Consider the following 20483-nt stretch of genomic DNA (forward strand, 5'->3'; position numbering starts at 1 on the left):
ACCCCCTACCCCCTCTGGTGCCTGTTTATAATATGAATTAGTAGCAATAAGAAACTTCTAAATCTGCACGCTGACACAAGGAGTCATTTTTGGGAACGAGGACATGTATATACATTGTCTCCGGTGCGTGTGCGCAACTTCGTGATCTTAAAATTAAACTGTAAATACCGAGCCGTCATGGGTTTGCTGCACACAAAACCATAATACCTCAATCCATCAATATTTTCACTAGTCTAAGCCCTGAAATAAGGATGTCCAGTCTGAGAGCTGAATAAGGTTACAGAATGAAGACGTTTATGGCTTTGCACAGTAAACAACCACAGATGGAACAACATTTGACCGCAGGCAAACAAGGATAGATACTACCTGTTTACTGTGCTAACTATGCCAATATAGAATATTCCACTGACAGCTCCTGAGACGTCGACGCTATTTTCATCTAAATAACTGGCTGGTGTTACTGTAGGTGAAAAGCCTAACCAACAGGAAACCAGAGACAGGGAATCTGGATGCTAACTGCTCTGAAAGGACAAGGGTCATTATCATTACAGAATAGTCCAGTATAGTAAGTAAAAGTTGAGCAACTTTGTTTGACATAAGTGTATTTTCACAGTTTGAAGGGGAATAAACTTGCTAATGATGTATCTACTGCATATAGGAATATATTATATATATTTTTTTACTTTTTCCTTGAGTCAAACTCTTCAAAGTGGTGTGAAATGTCAGCTAGTTTACCACACTTTGAAATCACAGGGGTGCACATCGGCTACAGTTTGCTTTTTTTCCAGCTCTTCTCTACAAACCTGCTAAGTGAGACTGCCGTTCCAACACATTAAGAACAAATATCTTAACCTTTTACAGCGCAGTTTGAGCCCCTGTGAAACATTAAACTAAAATGAAGCATGGAGTTTCGGGGGGGGGATTTATTTTCTCTCTCAAAAACTAGAGGAATTTCTCCTTCATCTGCAGACTCCTGCTCGCAGGGATGTAGAAGAGTATCATTTACCATTTTAAGAAGAGAATCCTGGGTAATAAGTGCGCCCCCTGATTATTTCTGAAAACTATTCCTCCTCCACTGGCCAGCGTCCAAGCCTCCAAAGTAAACACAACTCTCACAGGGAGAAACATGGACATTCTTATTTACTGCATTTCATTCAAAACACAGTATTCCTTTTGTCAAAATGCTTTTTGAGCGTGTGCCAAAATGAAAATTAGAAAAATACACACCATATAAATATGTGTGTTTTCATCACTGGTCGCTAGAATACAAACTCCACTTGAATAAACCACAAGTTTCTATTTGTCTTTGCAAACTGCGGCTTGATGACTTAAACTGCAGCTCTCTGCAAGGATATAAGACCAATATTGAGAGAACTGTATTTAGGCTGGCGTGTCAAGACAGTGTTGAACCACTATGACTAAATACTGACACTATACAGTATGGGAGTGAAGGCACATTTACAGTTTAGTTTTAGTTTTCTAATTCCAGCATTTGCGTAGTCAATTAATTTTAGTAACCAAATGTTATATTTAGTTATAAAGGTTTAACTTGTCTAGTGCCGCGGATGAATATCTTCAGTGTTCATGTGTTGATTTTTGAATATTTTTTAGGAAAAAGATAAAAAAATAAATATTTAAAAAAAAAAAGTCCACCAGAAATGGAGTCATGTGGACAGACGCCATGCATACATTGAGTGGAGACACTGGGTTTCCGGTACATTACCAACAGTCTTGATTGTGGACAGCCTTATGCTTTTTTTTGCTTTTTTTTCAAGAAAGTTGTGGTTGACCAAAGCCATTTCCTGAGACGCTGCACAGTGAATCAGAGAAGCTGGAGCTTGTGAGGTAGACTTTCATTAGAAAGCACAAAACAAAAAAACAAAAAAAACCTGAGTATCCAAAAAGTTTAAACGAACCGCAACAACACCACTGAGTTCAATGGGCTGTAATTTTCTGTAATAAGTCAACAATGGATTTGAATTCAAAGTACAGCCCAATGATCTCATTAGTAGTATCTCAGACCATGAAAAAGTCTTCAAAATACAAAACAATCACATAATCGTTCTGCAAAACGCTCGTTTCAACCATGATGGCGGCAGAGGTTTTGGAGGTTCAAGACAAAGGGGTTTGAACCTCACCCTGGCCTCCCCTGAACGTCAAGCGAAAAACAAAATTTCTCTGTCAGAATTAATTATATATATTCAAAGGAGAAATGTCTCCTCATGACACGTGGCATGAACGTGGGATAGCAAGCTACAAATATGTAGCAAAAAAGGCAAAGCTAAGGTCAAGCAAGGGAATATTCTGAGGTCCCTCAAATACAGATGTCTTAACTATATTACAGTTTGTTAATAACCCAACCAAGCAAGAACTAGTCAAATCAACTTCATTATGGTTCTTACTTCTTAACCAGCAAGACTGCAGCTTGGACCAGTAAAACACCAGAAACTGACAAACCTCTGGGGAATGATTGTAGGCGGAAAAAATGTTTTTATGTCGCTAAAATGCTTGTGCAAAATGAACATTTTGTATTTACAAGTAACATGTCTGGAGATGAGTTTATTTCACAGCTAAGAGGTGAGCTTAACGGTGGCGCTAGAGGCCCACTTAGAGTCCACAGTGTGGACGAGAGCTGACTCTGCTCAGTCGGCCACTGGCTGAAAGCCAGAGCAGCAGTCGGGACGTAGACGCCCTCCCCGTCCTATAATCTCCAGCATGAGCAAAATGAATTGATTTGATCCAACAACTGACATCCAAGAGACTTCAGTGTGATGCACCTGAAAAATGTCACTGAACAGTAATAAAGATAAAAATGACATGTGATTTGCCTGAAGACCAGAGACAGATTCTCATGTTCCGGTGCGCTGACTTCCCACTGACCCTTTGATCCTGCCGCTCCTTTATCATTGCCAACTGCTGGCCAGACCCCCATGATCTCATCATCCTCAATCCATGTCATCCTTTGTCACTTTAAACTGTCCATCCACACCGCAGCACCTACATGCAGATCACACCCCACCCATTGATTACTATTGTATTTCTATAAACTGTCCCCCCCACCCCTTTGTTCATCCGTATAAAATGCTCCCAGTGGGTCTTCCCAGACTTCCCAGCCCCCCTCTCTGTGTCTGTGAGTTCCCTGCATAGTGGTACACCAACAAACACCTCACTACAGCAGACTTTGGAACAGAGACTGAGCGATTTCTTCAACAAGCTGCTGCATTTCTCTTTGCAGTTATGAATATACTGTATGACGTTGTTAAATAATCAAGATGATCATAGGCATCATCAATCATCATCAAGGCAGATTTCTTTGCTCATCTGAACCAAATTATCTTGACTATTTTACATAATTCAGATATTTTCTCCCTACTGACAGATGCTTTTACAGTGTGAGATACAGGATCCAGGAATGCCTTTCATTTCAGGGTAAATATCAGGAGGATTTTGAAAATATGAGATTAGTATTAATCCTACAATTGAATTGTTTATACATGTGAGGCGAAGGGGTGGGGGGTGGGGGTATGTCAACATAAACCCTCTGATCACAACTCTGCAAGTATTTTGACTGGAAACACAAACCATATTAATTTTCCCTATCACTTCGGAGTCATCCAATAATGCCGCTCTCTGTTAGCTGATCCGTCAGCGAGGACGAGATTTTTAGGTAAATGGTCGTATAATGTGAGACTTTCCTTTCCAGATCACACTTCATCACATGGATGATAAATAATATACTGATAATATTTACTCTGGTCGCTGTAAAGCGCCTCTATTATGGGAATACAGTTGAATGTTTGTTTTATGTACGTGTTTTGGTCATTTGCCATTCTTTTCACCATAAGCTAACATTCACTTCCTTGTTGTTGGCATATATTCAAAATTTGATCCCAGGGGCTTTTTTGACTTTCCTGTACGTTTTTTTTTTTTTCTCCACAAAATAAGGGAGGGGGGGTCTAGAAAATTATAACTCCGCTGAATCTAGTTTTTAATGGCCTGTCCTCTATCTGGAAAAAACATGAATATGTTACTTTTGACATATTGCACCGCATGAATGTTTTAGCGGATGAGGTTCCTGGATATTATAAACTCTATGAGTCAGTGCCACTCCTCTTCAACTGTGCAATTTGCATTTGATGATAAAAACCACAAACCACAAGACTGGTTGTCCTTTGGAAATGCTTGCAGACCACATTCTGACTTAAAGCAGCATTTAGTTCCTAATTATACCCTGCTCTGGTCGTAAGCTTGAAGAACAGCACTTTTGTCCTTGATGGAAACATTGTGTGCAGCTCTGAGAGGCGGCATACATTTCATGGAGTCCAGATATCGGTGATTGTGTTGTTCTCTAAATTAAAAAGGACTAGTCCTTTGTGTTATATAAGTGATTTAATACACAAAGTATAGGCTGTTCCTCCAATCACGCAATACAAATGCAGCATTTTAATTTTCATCAAAAGCTTAAAAACTACTAATGGTTATGCAACAATCAAAAGCACTAAACATTTCATAATATCTTAATGGATGTCACAAAAGTGTCAGCTAATAACACATGTGGCAGACAAACAAGACAATCAGTTACACTAAATGTAAATATAGTCATTTTGTATATATGGATTATGAGGATTATGGGGTTAATAATATATATTTTAATGTAGATTTATAATCCATAGGAGCTTTTCTCTTTCTTTTTTTTTCAGATGTAACAGATCATGTAGTTCTGTTACACCGACTGTAACATTAATGGCGTATGATACCCTCTCAGTCACAGCTTGGCAATATCAGCAGTAATCCTCTAAATCACAGCAGGTCAGGGTAAAACATGAGATCATGTCAGCCTCCATATTAGCATTCGTGATTATTATTATTATTCATGACTCTGTTCACCAGTACAGGAATATCACACACACAAAAAATACCTGTCCACTACTTTTTTTTTAGCACAAAACATTCACACATTACATGTTGAGAAATAGACTTCAGCTATTTAAAATTATCATTTACAATAAGTTTTCCATTTGTTAGAATCAGCTGTAATAATGAATAAAGTGTCAACTTCGTGGGTCGAATTGCAAAGCTGTAAGTCGCCTGACCTTTAGTAATTGTGAAAATGAAATAGGTGAGTTCGCAGAAAGTAGGGCTCTACAATATTTATCAAGGTGGACAGCAGGTATGTTCTAATGGCCTCATCCATTTTTAAATGAGACTTTCACCAAAATACATACTGCCGCAAGAAAGAAACCACCATTCGTCTTCACATGTCTGAAAGCTTTCCAAAGTTCATTTTTCACACAAAAGGTTTCATAAATGAATGATGACAGGGAATTGACTGTCAGGTCGTGCCTCTGCATCAGTGGTTCAGGTCCACGTTGCAGAGGTTTGTTTCTGTTCATTCCAATCAGCGTATTCATCACCGCCACTAATGTTTCTCTGTTTCAGCTGCCGATTAATCCACTTCATTTGCAGAACCTTGGTCTAGTATTGGAGCACTGGACCTCACTCTCGACATTATAATTAGTTGCCTGCAGGGAGTTTTTCAACTCGTATTCCACTTTGTTTAACATCACAGAGCCAGTGTCATTACAGAGTAACACTTCTGGATGTGTCTATCAGCCACCATCAGCAAGCCCGCCCCTGTTTGTCATATAGACACTGTGTCAACAACACACAAGACTTTGTCTTCATTTTCCTATAAGGAGCAGCAAAATAACACCTTTATAATACGATGCGATCCAATACGACAACACCACAAACTATAGTTTCAAAAATTCCCATCTGTGGCCATCTGAGCGCTGCCATGAATATTTTTTTGGTCAATTTTACATAGTGTCAATATAATGGATTGCCTTGCAGTGTTTTTTTTTTTTTTGGTTACTCAGTTTGATCAGTTCCTTCCCTGAACTGATGAGCAAAACACCAAGACAAGTCGATAGAGTCTGAAATTAACAAACTGAACACATAGAAGTCTCTGCATACTCCATCACATGAAGTTTAAAAGAGTCACTGTAACCTGATGAAACCAGAAAACAAAACAGAACCTCACTAACAACAAGGGTTCATATTTGGTAGAGATTTTTTTTTAATACAGTTTATACTGAAGCAACTATCCCATTACTATCTCTGGTGGTTTTAGGCTATTTGTGCAGATTTGTGCAAATGAACGAGATGAACTAGTTTATGGAAATAATAGATCGACAGAATGTAAAGAGCTACTTTCAAATGACAGAGACTGAATCGGCAACTATTTTGATAATCAATTAATTGTTTTATTTTTTTTTTCTGCAAAAATACCAAATCTTTGTTTTATGTGATAACAAAATGAACATGTTTTGATTTTGGATATCTGGTCGGGCAGAAAAAGACATTTGAAGACGTTTTTTATGGGCATTTTTCACTATTTTGACATTTTTTACAGTTAATCTTTAATTAATCAGTTGACTTCATTATAGGCAGATTAATCAATAATGGTAATAATCACTAGTTGCAGCCTTACAACTGTCACAGCTGTGATTGCTCTTGTCCTGATGCAGTGTCTTAAAAATAATCAGAGAGTGATTTTAACCACATAATGTGTGGAAATGCCTGTCCCAAGAGGCTACACACACACACATACACACACAAACACACCCACAAATCTTAAGTGCAGACAGTCACACAGTGGGAGCTTGGCGTGCAAAGAATTTGGCCAGTATGACCAGTAAGACTGAGCGCAGTAACGAAACACTTTGAAGTGCGACGCTCGTCCTTCTGACCTTACCAACCTGATGAAAATCATTCCCGCAGCAAGTACGTCGTGTGCCATTACCAGTGAGAGCAGAGCAGAGCGCAACACGGCAATCAGTGCAGTGTGGATGTAGTTTAACATTTGAGTGAAGAAGGAGTGGAGCACAAAAAGGTGACGCATGTAGAGGACAACACTCGAAGCAATCAGCTCCCTTTTCCACTGTTAACCAACGGGGCACCAAGCAGACTGCTGCCTGCGAAAAAACTAGGACAAGGCTACTGTTTGCATAAGACCGCTAATTGTAACTGCCTTCCCAATAAAGCCTCGAAATTGTGGACTAATTAGGCACAGCATAATCACCCAAGGTGTCTCTCATTGTCTGCTAATATTCCACCCTTCTGATTTACTTATTGTAGAGGCTCACTGAAGAGAGTGAACCTTGTGCAGATGGTCACCTTGATTGAAGTGCTTTTCAATGGAGCCGTTCTAACACAGAATGAAGACAATTTAAAATCACCAAGCGCATACAAAGTCATGTCGGAGCGCTCTAATGTCAGAGAACAGCAAAGAATATTGTAAAATCATTATGAAATACGCATCTGCTTCCAAGTGTAATTCATGATGCTGAAATGTGGCCAAATTAGATAAAAGTATTCTAATTTATTTTAAGATTAATCTTAATATTTTTACTGAACCACAGATTTTCCTGCCACATGGAAATGAATAAAACATGATAGAAACGACATTACTATGACCTTCAAAGTGATATTAAAAATGTGCATATGTTGCGTCTTCCCCTGAAGCACTGCCGTAAGGGTTGACATAAATAACATGTACCATAATTCTTCTCAGCATGACGTCCAGGAAAAAGCATTTGCACGACATAAGTCCACTTGAAGCACACGCTGTGAAGGAAGATTTAATAAAACTCACATTGCAACTTCAATCAAGCAATCAAAGTCGGAGATGGTCGTTCATTCTGTGAAACTCAAACAAAAGGTCAAAAGTATACAAGGCAAATGAAGGTGGCTGATATTTAATTGATTATGTTTTGACATCACTTTTCAAACGCTGCTGGCGGGCCTGCTGAGTCTATAAAAAGCAGTTCTGCCACAGATCTGATTCTATAAAGCCACTAAATGACGTGCTGAGCCATCGCTGGATTACAGAGATACATACAGTACGTACAGTGTATATAACTGCATTTGAAGGATTTCATACACACCCGAGACACAACTGTTAATGCACACAGCTGAGGATGAACAAGCTCAGACTGTCTAGTGAGTGAAGAAAATGCGAGCACACATGGGCCGCAGTGTTAACGGTGTACTCCGACTGAGAGGCCTGCAACTGGCCTGTCAGCATGAGCTTTCCACTTTCCACTTACTACAAGGTCACTGGTGCTGAGGTCTCTGAACCATGTTTTGATTTGACTGAAAATGACTTGAACTCATGGGTAAAGAGCAGAGTCCGTATAGCAAAAGGCAAACAGTGTGCACGGAAGAGGACGGTGCAAGTCCATATCACACATTTGGCCCATTGTAAACACAGTGAAGCCACACAGGAGTGTATTCTCTTTGTGCATCAGTCACTAGTAAAAAACCATCTTTATGGACCGAATATATTTAGCTTTTTTTCAATAATGAAGTCCTCCATTTAAATCGGCTGGTTAGCACCAGTTCCTATGTTTAAATTTTGATCATATATTGTACATCCGTGCTTAAAAAGGAGCGGTGAACTGATGTAGAACTGATCTCCGGCACATGAAAGGATCATGGGACCAGGATTTCTGAGCTTTCCCACATCTGCATAATTATAAGTAATCCCTTTCAAATTTACCCCACACAGCACAACTTCTGCTTTGGCACTTTTTAAAAAATTCTTTAAAAGAGTGCGCTCCCGTAACATCGTCAGACAGACAAAAATGAGAACAATCAGAGCCGATGCAGCACAACCGGCGATGTAGTTTTTTTTTTTTTTTTTTTCTATTCCATGCATTTTTCTTTTGTGTCAAAACATGCCGCCTACATTACCCACAAAGCAACTGGGCCACTGGCAGTTTAATCAGCAATTCAGGTGTGTTATGCTAGCAGTGACTGATGAGCAGAGATGAGGAGCAAGTTGGGGGCGAACCAACAGCCGAACAGTAGAGGTCACATACCCAATGGGCTTTAATGCCCAGAGCAGCGAGTCCCTGGTTCGACTCCCAGCCGGCGGGCCACACAAGTCTGCTAATCTCACTTCCTTCTAACTTTCTAACACCCCCATATATACAGTTTTATTCTTTTATTTTACTCATAGTCTTTAGCTCAGATTTTCTGTGTAAAATGGTCGACATTCCCCTTCTTAGTGCATGTACACTGACACAGTCACATATTCTTTGTGTATTTGCTGGAATGTTATGTAAGCATAACATGTAATTCTGCAGCTGGGAAACAATTATGTCTTTATTATGATAAATTTGCCCATAGTGGCTGGGATAGGGAGGCGTATACTGTTTATTGAATGCGTCTTTGTGACTGTGACGACCCTCTCTAAGCAGGCCTCTCCCTGCAGGAGCCTGATGGGTGGAGTTTGGTCGTCAGGACGATTCAGCTCACCTGGACTGGCTGCACTATTTAAGCTGGTAGCAGTTTGCCAGTCTCTCTCCTCTGGTTTCCACTCTGTTTGGTTTTGTTGTAGTTTTTTTTGTCTTCAGATTGGTTTCCTTTGTTGTGTAAATAAACTTATTTTCAGTTCAACTTGTATGTGGTCTTCCTTCCTTTGTACAGCCTTGAGCCAGGTTGTCACAGTGACCATGCATAAGAAGATATGTTATACTGACAGTTTTTACAAGACATGGTATGAATACAACCTTGGAATAAATAAGAAAAATAAGAAAAGTCTTCACAGTTGATGTCACTCCAGTATCATAGTGCATGCTGAATGTAAATTCTTGACTGGCTTTTACTGGTCTTTAATGTGGTCTTAATGATGCTCATTATCCTTGAAAAAAAAAAAAAAAACCTCATCAATAATAACCCATCAAATAAGATTATTCCACACAGAGCTCTGCTTTGTCCAAAAACAACCACGCCACATTACATCACCAATAAAAAACCACTGCTGAAATAAGCCTCAAACTCTAAGGGGCATTCCAGTTCCAGAGTCACATGTTACGTGTGACTCTGGAACTACTGAAACGCTGCCCGGGTACCATACATACAGCTCCCTATGCTACACACAACAGCAAAATCCATGCATTACATTTACAGTGAGTCACCAATACATATAATCAGTGCAATGCACTAATGCACTGATTCGCTAACACGCTTTTGTTGTATGTCAAACATTAAATATGTTTTTAATTGAAAAAACCATGAGCTTAGTGCAACTCAACTCCCAAAATAAACATGCAACAAAATATAATTAGATTGACTGCTCCGATCTAATCAACCAAAATGTATTTCTTTATATAGTTATTTTTATTTGTTAGTTAAATCACCAATTGATTCATTCATTTCATGCTGTCCACTGAACGTATCGGACCACTGGGTTGGTTGGAGTCAGTCCCAGTACACATGTCACCAGTCAACCAATGAGAGACAGTGAAATTTGACCAATGACCAATAATATAATGTTGGAGGAAGAGTTCATGTGCAAAACTTTAACACTTGGAATGAATCTATCTGACCTTCAACACACAATTAACATCACGCTTGTAAACGTCAATCCCAAACATTAATTGAATCCCTCCAGGACGATACAAGTATTTTCATATGTAGCAATTTAACTTCAGATCTGCTACAACTTACTATAGCTGTGCAACCACATTCAGAGTTTGTGCTTTCGTCGGCTCATGTGTCAAATGCCGTGGAGCTAACGTAGCAGAGTTCAGCCAGACTTCGCACCATTATCTGAATTTAAAAATCGTCTGAGATTTCCCCCATCCTGCAGTGTGAGGATTTCTTACTTATTGCTGGAAAATCTGGAGCTGTGAACTGAATACTTACAAACCCATAAGCCCCTGAGTTTTGCAATGAAACTAATAAAGGTCCTTTTAAGAAATCCAGCCTCCTCTCAGCCATAAGCCTTGTGCCAGGGGAGTATCCCTGCCCAAAATTTGAGCTGCTTCCAAATCACAACCGAATCAGATGTGTGAAATCCTACTCTTCCTGCTCTTGATCACTTAGGGAATTGACTCTTAACTGTCTACAAACTCAATTCTTGTTGCATTTGGGAGAGTAGAATGAGTCTAGTAGCTTTTGTATATCTGAAACTCAATCCCTTCACCAACAGTGGGGGTAGGGCTGAGCAGAACCGTTGCTCAATGGCAAAGGTGTCTACATAGATGAGAATTTTCACATGCCAACTCAACTGAGGCACTCCGGGATTCCAGTCATATTGCCCGCAAGGAAGTCTGCACCACAATATTGATACAGCAGGTACCTGATGAAAAACGACCACAAAGGACACAAACTCATCATAGCACTGGCAAACAACCAGCGTGTCCCTGATTATTTGAAGTGTTGGGTTTTCTGTCCAACAATTTCTTAGTGCAATGTTTGAGTGAAAACAATGCCGATATTGTACAGTCTCAAAACTCAGTGAGTAGAAGAGCGATCAGGATAGAAGCCAGACCACCTTATCAAAGACTGACAGAGGCGAAGCAGCCTATCACGCTGAAATGTGTCAAGTCTTTGACACATAACCGCGGCGACGTTTAACTTCCCTGAGATAACCATCACCACATACAGCATGTCTCGGGTATTCAGCTGAAATTTGGACACTGCCTGTCTGCCAAAAAAAAAAAAAAGAAAGAAAAAAAAAAAAGAAAAAAACCTTTCATACATGACATGTCGACAATGAGAAGAACTGAAAAGAAATAGTGAGAGGCAAGGCTGGGGAGTGAAACTGTCAGAAGTAGTTTACTGGAAGCATCTTTTGCAGCGTGAAATACTTCCTCCTTTGCCTTCACTGATCTTTGTCAAACTGCTACTCCTTACCTTTTGAAGATGCGTCATTCACAGGATGACTGAGTCCAAATAAACCGATTTAAATGCATCATTAAGTTGTCAAAGTTAAAAAAATAAAAAATAAAGGCAAAAGGTAAAAAGGCTAACATTGCCACGAACTCAGCTGCATACAGAGTGCGCAGATCTTTATGAATGCTGAAGTTCATGGAGGCAGAGGCACATCATTAAAATATCAGTTAGAAGTGTAAGTTTTTCAGTGAGGTGTAAAAGTGGCATTGAGTTACACATACTCTAGCATTCTTCAAGTGGAAAAGTTAAGAAAAAAAAAAAGCAGGGGTCACGGTAAGTCAAGAAAACAAGCCCTTTCCTGAGTCAAACACAGCCATGGTATAACCTTACCATGCTGGTGAAACTGAAGCCTCTCCTATTAACAGGCACGTTATGAGTCTGACTCACAGGGCCTCTAAAAACTGAGCAATGTGTCAGTCAATACAAAGAAAAAAAAAAAAAAAGCTATGGCATGAGGATGTATGAGAAGGTTCAAGAAATTAGATTGTTCTGCACTTATCTCAGGAATCCTCTCAGCTACTGTAAACTGCTGCTCTGCAGTGAAATACTGATGTGAGCATAATGATGTGTGTGTGAAGGCTATATTTTCCTACTACAAGTTGCCTCTGTGAGCTGAATCCCAGGCTGATCCCAGGAAAAGTCAGGCAAACATGTGAACGGACCAGTGACGACAGCAAGTGACTCACAATCTGCAGCGACGAGCGCTGTACAGCGGCTGATAACGGCAGAGTTTACACCTCCACATCACTTGCTCTAAAACAAAATTACAAAACAGGACATCCCAAATCTGTCAGCACATAATCTCATTTGGATGGCGAAATTACATCCTAACCGAGGTGGGTATAAATACCATCTGTGCACTACAATACACCACTCTCTCAAATCCTTCAGCTACTGCTGATTTCCATTTCCTCACAGTCCATCACGCACAATTACAGGATACTCTCAAAGTATAAACATTGTCATTTTGGTGTGTTACAGTGACTCAGCGATGTGGCGTTTCATTTGCGAAGTGAGCGCAGTGTCTGTGGACCATGTCCGCAGAGCTTCTCGTGTCCCGTTGTTGCAACACTATCCTCAACTAAACCTCAAAACACAACTTTGACATTTTTCCTGAACTATTGTCACCCTTCATACCTGTTAATACACACCCAGCCTCTGGCTATGATAAATGTATACTGCTCTGTAAAAAATGAAGTTTGAGGGTAATTCTCCATGCTGAGTATACAATACAGTGACTTGTGAAACAAATCATTTTAATACTAGTCCTAGTTAAGTGGTTTTTAAGAGAGCCTATAGGAAGCGTTGTATCAATGTCAGCATTTTTCTCAGGGTTGTGATTTGAAGTGTTTGGTTTATGTGGCACCATTTCAAGTATCTAACCTTCTTTATACCAAATTGCTATGAACCTGTCATAAGAACCTACAATTATCAGACTGCCACCCCCTCATACAGCAATGTGTTGTTGACTTTTTCTACATTTTACACAGTGAGACTTGTTTATAAGGGTCTGAAGCCGGCAGGAGTGACATCATACAATCCTCTAATCCTGTTCAACAGTTCAATAATGTGAACCCACTGTTTGCACTAACACCAGGCCAAACTGGCATTAGCATGTGCAAGCAGCAAAGATACTGCAGGAGGCTTGATTTTGTCTGCAAGTCAAAAATGGTACTCCTTCTCGGAGTCACAACGCATATGCATATATTGTTATATTCAGTATATTCAAGTCAGTTTTGTCTAACGGGGTTGGGTGGGTGGGGGCGCACTACTGGAATTACTGCCAAGCCCTGCCTGCTAATTAGCTATATCATGTTATATTGCCATACGCCCACCGGCTAAAAGCAGTAATTTCATAGTTGTCAGTATTTTCAAAACAAATATTATTCTGTGTGAAAGTACAGAGGCAGGCTGATAAAAAGTGTGCATTGCAAACCAGGTGATTACAGCACTTGAGACTCTATTGTCAGAAAGGTGTGGGCACAGAGAGCCTGGTGACTGAAGTATGGTGATTTCACGGAAAGAGGCTTGCAGCAACTGCCCCCTTATCTTCACTTCAAATGCTGCCGTCTTCTGTACGGCTGCAGTTCTGTAATTTCTGTGATGGAGAGAACAGTCTGAAGTGGATCCAATATAAGCTTCTATCATGTTTGCGGTGTCGATGGAGAGCCGCCACAAATGAATAGGCAATGAATAGGCCTTACATTAAATTAGCTTGGAGGAGATAACACATTTGGTTATTGCTCTTATCCCAGGAGAGCAATTTCACAATATGGAAAATGGTTTGATGATGATATTGGGTGATGACACAAACATGTTTTGATATCTAGCTTTCTCTACCAGTCCCATTGTTTTATTCAACTTATTTAATTAAACTTTCATTTTATCTAACCTTAATTTAGCCAGAGTAATAAGCATAACAATAACAATAAACATTATTAAAATCATCCAAACAGCCACATGCTATTGTGTATTATCATTGTCGGCGCCCTGCACTTTGGAAGGACAGTGGCAGTTCCCACAACTCTAATCCTAATTAAAGCTATACAGTTTCATCCCTCTCAAATTAGCCAACATACAAATATGTCACAACTACCTTTGGGCTAGTTTTAAGCTTACGGCCTGTTTCGTCTGTCAAGTTGAGCAGTGTGACAGCTATCAGACCAAAGGCATGTTGGCCAGTAGGGAGTTTTTTCAGTAGAAATAGTGAGGACCAGCTGATTACAATGTATAAGGAACCTAAAATTCACTAAAGTCACTCCAGGTTATTATGAATCAATATCATCTGGATATATATATATATATATGTATGTACATATAACCTTCACAAATATTAATGGCTTTTAAATGTTATGTCACAGTATTGTCTTACAAATAATGTTGATTGTGAGCCCAGATGCTAGCCTCTGAACAAGCATTTTGTTTGTTTGTTTATTTGTTTTTTCTTGTGTGGATTTTGGTGGATTCACATGGCCAGATGGCCAGCTAGTCCTCCCTTGGCTTGGTCTGGCTTGGCTTCCCCTGCAGCTTCCCACCACTCTCATTGGCTCAAGCTAAGGAACAATTAGCAACCCGCTCCACGGGCGGATCCACAGCTGCTGAGGTTGAACTAACTGGATAAAGTAAGAAAATAAATTGTGTTAGGAACGAGGGGGCTTCCTTACAGTTTTACTGTTTTGTGAAGAGTGTGACAATAGGCTCTGAGTGTTCAGTGACCGATATCAATACTGTAAAGGCTTTGTGATGCTCACAAATCTCAGTGGTGACGGGATGAACCAAACATGGAAGCAAACCACTAAAGGACTGTTTAGAAAGAAGCCTTTGCTGTGTGTAAAACACACAAATAGCAGATAACAAATCTGAATTATATGTGTTTGATTTTTTTTTTGGTTTGAAGGTGTGCAACAAACTGTGGTAATTCTTGACACTAAAATTGCACTTTGACACTTAATCATTGCTGACACACCTCCTACTGCTTTTCTTCTCGCTCTTGGGAGCAGTAAATGTCACAGTATGAATCCCGGCTTTGCAGCACACACACAAACACATACACACAAACCTGAGCTCTTCATAAAATAACCTATGGAATACAGAAAACAATACAGAAAACTAACTGATGACACAGCCTCTATAAGCAAATCTGGGTGTGCGGGTTCTCCTTTAATGAGGGGATAAGAAATGACACACAGTGGACAGCAATGCACACTGAGGGGAGCAAATTGGTCCTGGCAGGGCTTTGTTGTCCCTCTGTGTCTTAATGGGGCCTCATAAGAAAGGGAATCAAGATCAAGGCCATGTCCAGACTGTTTGAACTCCCTGAGTAAATACAGCATGAAGTAATGGTTACGTGTGCTTTAGGTAGCACTTTGCCATAGCATCTCCTGATGTCACACAGATGTTCTTTTCCAATAGATGACAGATTTATTTATTTATTGACAGTCACAATTTCACACCAGACAACAACATTTCTTTTCAAACATTGCGTGAGGACAAACAGTTGCCTTCAATACATGGACAAGTATTTGAGAGAGAGAGAGAGAGAGATAGAGAGAGAGAGGGAGAGAGAGAGAAATGGGGCAATTACACTGGTCAGAGGTGGCATATCTTGCAGCAAGATTATAATGAGTAATTTCCTTTCATGTCACCTGTAATTTGAGAGGTGTCATCTCTTTTTTTATGGAAACGAATGAGTGTTGTATATTACATTGGAAAACAACTCCACTTTTTGTTTGTGTGCCTGAAAGATAATGAGACACTCCAGTTGGGGGTGGGCCATGTCGATACAATTAATAGTGCAATAATTACGGCAGGATTATCAAAACACTCAATTTTAGAAAATCCAGATAAAACATTCAAAACAAAAGCACGAAAAGTTTAATTGACATTGAGTCAGAAAATTGTTTTTTCTGTGTGTTTTGTGAAAACAAAATTATTATAATTTAAGCATTTGAGTCTATAAAAATATGAGAATTTTGTCAGAAAATGTTTATAAAGCGAGACAGTTATTATAAGCGTCAATAGAATAAAGTATCAGCCTTACACAGCAGGGCCAGCTGCATCATGTCTTATCAAGAGAAAGTTTGCTAAATAACTCTCTGCATGAAATGGCAGACTAAGTATAATTAAAAGAGGCAATCAAACAGACTGTGGTCTCTGCAGTTTTGTTTAAATTAGTCAATGAAAAGCAAACTTGTGGAAGACCTTTAAGGAGATGCTTCATACAGTACTCCCACAGATACACACACATCCCCTCACAAGCGCAGACCAAAGGGGAAAGAAATTATCATAAGTCATGTTGGGGATGTGTTAAAGGGGCATGAAAAAAAATGAGTTTCAATATTAAAGCCTATTTCACAAATGCACCAGCAGTTCATACGAATTAGAGAGAAGTTATCTGCTGCTCCTAATTACCAGAGACAGATTGAGATGAGATTATTCCGCACACTAATCTGTGTTGTGAAGTTCCAGTGAGAATAATTTGGCGGAGATGGATAAAGCCACTCTGAAAGGTTATTCCGAGGGGCATGCAGTGTGTGCCTCTTAGGGCCATTAACTGCAAAGGCTTTTAAATGATAAACCAGGGGAAAAAGGGAGGCAGTCATTTATTACAAAAAAGCTACAGTTTGTTTGCACTTCATGGCACATTTTTCTCCAGTCTCATCCCTTTTGATGAAAGTGTAGACTACAATCATGGTTTCAAATTGATTTATCCTGCCAGTGAAAATCAAATGAGTGGTTCCCTGCTGAGAAAATTACACATACATCATCCATCTATGGGCACAATTTAACACTTCCTTATCAGTCATGTCAGTTTAGCATTACTTAACAAATAAATGTGAAATCTAAAAATTTCTGCCAAATTTCTGACGAACCAAGCCTCAAATAAAAAGAGGAAGACATTCTAGGCTAAAGTCGTCAACAGATATTTTCCACATCTAGTCAAACTGGTCCAAACGGCCTTGTGTACTACAAAACATGACAGTCAGACTCACAGTCGTGTTTAGTCCAGATCTGACATAATGTTTGGCCACAGCAGGCGGATACAGATACAGCTCTAGAGCTTCCAGTGAAGATCGAGACACATGCAAGTCATCACGGAGGAAAGCGCAGTCATGAGGTAGAAATTAAACGCTCACTGAGGTTCCTGAAAGCAGTGCTTCCGCTTAATAAATGTAATAACTGAGTAAGTGAGGCAGCCAGTCACACTGAACAAAGGCTCCATGAGGTAGCGCTTTGTCTGTGAGCTGTCACTGCAGCATGCCTGCTGAGGAGTACAACACAATGGAGAGATTCCTGGTCTAGTTCTTGTATCTGCCACTTCCCATCAGATAAAAATAAATGCTGGATGATACACACAGACTCAACCAGTTCACAGAGCTGCTGCACTGCTGTAATATTTGTACCTATACCAGGATATCGTCGCTTACATGCTGAGCCCCTGCAAAGCGGCACAAGCCTGTAGTTTGACAACTGTGTATCTCAGTTGAAAAAGCTGTGTATTCTTTCTTTAAACAGAGACACAGACTTTCCACTCTTAGCTGCGGCTTTCAGTGAAATCAACGTCCCGTTTGGTCACAGTTTGGAAAAAAAAAAAAGAAAAATAAGACTTTTTTGTGGAGAGGAAGACTAAGCAAACACCAAACTTAAAAACGGGTAAACACCATTCACAGACAGAGCCTTTTAACGACTGAATGTTGAATCAGCTATAAATACACAGCTATGTTATAATTGTTTTCCTCTGCCATCTAAACCAATGAGCCTAGAGGTCCACTGCGGTACACTGATGGACCACATCACTGGGAAAATGCACTGTACCTCAGAGCCTGGGCGAACTGCCTGTTGAACGCAGAACTGCCTCAGCCAAAACACACAGAACCAACTTGGTGCGCTGCTCTGCTTGCACAGTGTGTGTGTGAGTGTGTGTGTGTGTGTGTGTCTGTGTGTGTGTATGTGTGTGCAGTAGGCCCTCTGGATATAGCTATGGCAATATTTGAGAGCGCAACTATATATCACAATGTCGGGCAAAAGTAAATCATTACAGCTGTGAATTGCTGATGTGAAACTGTTCAGGTGCTGCTGGAGTTATGAATGAAACATTTACTCCCATTGTGGCGGCAAGAAGTGCTTCAGTTCAGGCGGATGAGAGCTACACAAAGCTATGAAACAATCCATAGTAAACACAATGTGCTGCCTATTACAGGAACTAGGTTACCAGCCGCTGCTCTCCACAAACACTCTGTTGTTGTGTTGTAACTGTGGGAAGACGCATTTATTGAAACAAAAGTGTAATCACTAATAACAGCAGCTTGTTGTCTGGAGCCTTTTCAACCTCTGCAGTCCAGTTATGACACTGTAAATACTTGAGTCAATGAGCAACCGTGTCTTTTACAATTTGAGCTCACATACAACCTCCTTGTAATGCAGCTTCTTCTCTTCTGATCTTTTCAATCAGATTTGACTAATATAACCAACCCAATGATCTTTACAACAAACTTTACTAACCCTAACCCTACTGTATGAATCAAAACCTGACAGTGAGCATTCGCAGATATTATCATTATAAAGGTTTTGTCTGATTAGAAATTCAGGTGTCCTCATTATTTATGCCAAACATACACATGTGAACTGCTGCAACAACAGCTGCTCCTCTGTCTGATCTGATCTGTGGACCTCCACAGTGCATCATCTAAATAACATTTTGGTCACTATAAAAAACAAAAAAAAACAAAGAAAAACACATGATGGCATTTAAAGATAAAATATATAAAAATGACTTACCAGGCATAAACTGCTGAGTAGTGAGATGAGCAGAAAGTCCAGATTGTGGAGCAGCAGAGCGGATCCCATCCCTGACCTGAGGCAACTCTACCTCCAAGAGTCCTTGCAGGGCTCGAACAGACGCTGATGATGCTCAGATGAAATTATTTAATCTACTTAACTCTCTTCAAAGTAGAGAGAGTTGTGTTTTTTTTTACTCCATCTGGCCTCTCGATGCTTATGGCGGCTTGTGAAATCATAACTCTGTAATCGCCTCCACTCTGCCCTCGATTTAATTTCCTATAATCTACTATACGCTCAAGCTCAGCCCGCTCTCTGTATTTCTCTGCATCTGTCTTTTTTCCTCTTCTGAAATTACATCCACATGTCAGAACTATTTATGTCGCTCTCGCTCTGCGGTGGGAAGTTCAAATGATTCTTTGTAGGGAAGAAACCAACGCTGTATTTTTAGGTCTTTTAAATTTCCCCTCAGACTAAAACTTAAACACTTCAGTATGGAGCTGTGCGCCTTATGGCTTATTCCAGTCCTCTCTTCCAAATGTTAGATCAGTGTTGGGCTGAAAAAAAAAAAAAAAAAAAAAAAAAGCCCGAAATGTGTCACTCCATCACCAGTCGCTGTTGAATTTCACAATTAGATTCCCTCTGACTCATGTCACCATCAACGCAGTCATCTAGTATATCGTGCAGGCGTCAGTGAACCAGCAGGATCTCACTCACACTTTTTTTTTTTTAGCGTCTAGCTGTAAATAACAATCTTGCGACAGAGCAGAGCGTGAAATTTAAAAAATAAAAATAAAAACAACTTTGGATAGATTTGTCTACTTGGTCTGTGTGGACTCAGTCAACGCGCTGCTGCACTTCACTTTCCTTTGGTTACGCGTCTCTCTTTGCTCATTAATGGCAACACAACATGGAAATCTGTCATTTATGTTATTTCCTGAAATCCTGTTGAACTACAACACAAACTAGCGTGGCAGTTACACAGCAACTGAATGTATGAAACTCCCAAAACGGGCTCTTGTTTTCCAAATGCTGATGTAAAAAAAAAAACGAAAAAAAAAAAAAAAAAAAAAACCGCTTAAGAGCAGAGAGAAAACGCCAACTTGGCTTCAAGAATCTCTACTTACTATCAAGAGAGAGCCAAACTCGCCCTGACGGTCAGATCACTCGCAAACGCCTGAGTCTTTCTGCACACAGTAAAAGCAAAAGTTGAAGTTTCTCGTGTTGGGAAGCGTCTCCAGATGTGGCAGGCGGCAGGTCGTGTTCACTAGTGAGTATGTGGATGGAAAAGGGGAGGGGGGGGCGGCGGAAAGGAGGCAGGTAGGGTGGAGCGTAAAAGCCTCTCATTGGTGCGCACTCTCTTACGTTGGAATAAACCACGACTCCGAAATGACATATTTTCTCACCCCTCAAACAAACTCCACATTGAACAGATCGCAGGGCCTTTGCCAAACCAC

The 20483-nt window shown here is 40.1% G+C and overlaps 1 protein-coding gene across 1 annotated transcript in view; it reads right to left on the reverse strand.

Annotated features, from left to right (window-relative positions):
- pth1r (parathyroid hormone 1 receptor) overlaps positions 1–20270 on the reverse strand; it is a 47380-nt gene extending 27110 nt beyond the window's left edge. Inside the window, exon 1 of the mRNA XM_023403819.2 lies at positions 19027–20270. Coding sequence (XP_023259587.1) covers positions 19027–19095 — 69 coding nt within the window. The 5' untranslated portion in view covers positions 19096–20270. The remainder of the gene's footprint in view (positions 1–19026) is intronic.
- Between the last annotated feature and the right edge of the window lie 213 nt (positions 20271–20483).

Source organism: Seriola lalandi, unplaced genomic scaffold (assembly GCF_002814215.2).
Source record: "Seriola lalandi dorsalis isolate HSWRI2012SDOR001 ecotype SW California unplaced genomic scaffold, Sedor1 jcf7180002054182, whole genome shotgun sequence".
NCBI classification, from domain to species: Eukaryota; Metazoa; Chordata; class Actinopteri; order Carangiformes; family Carangidae; genus Seriola; species Seriola lalandi.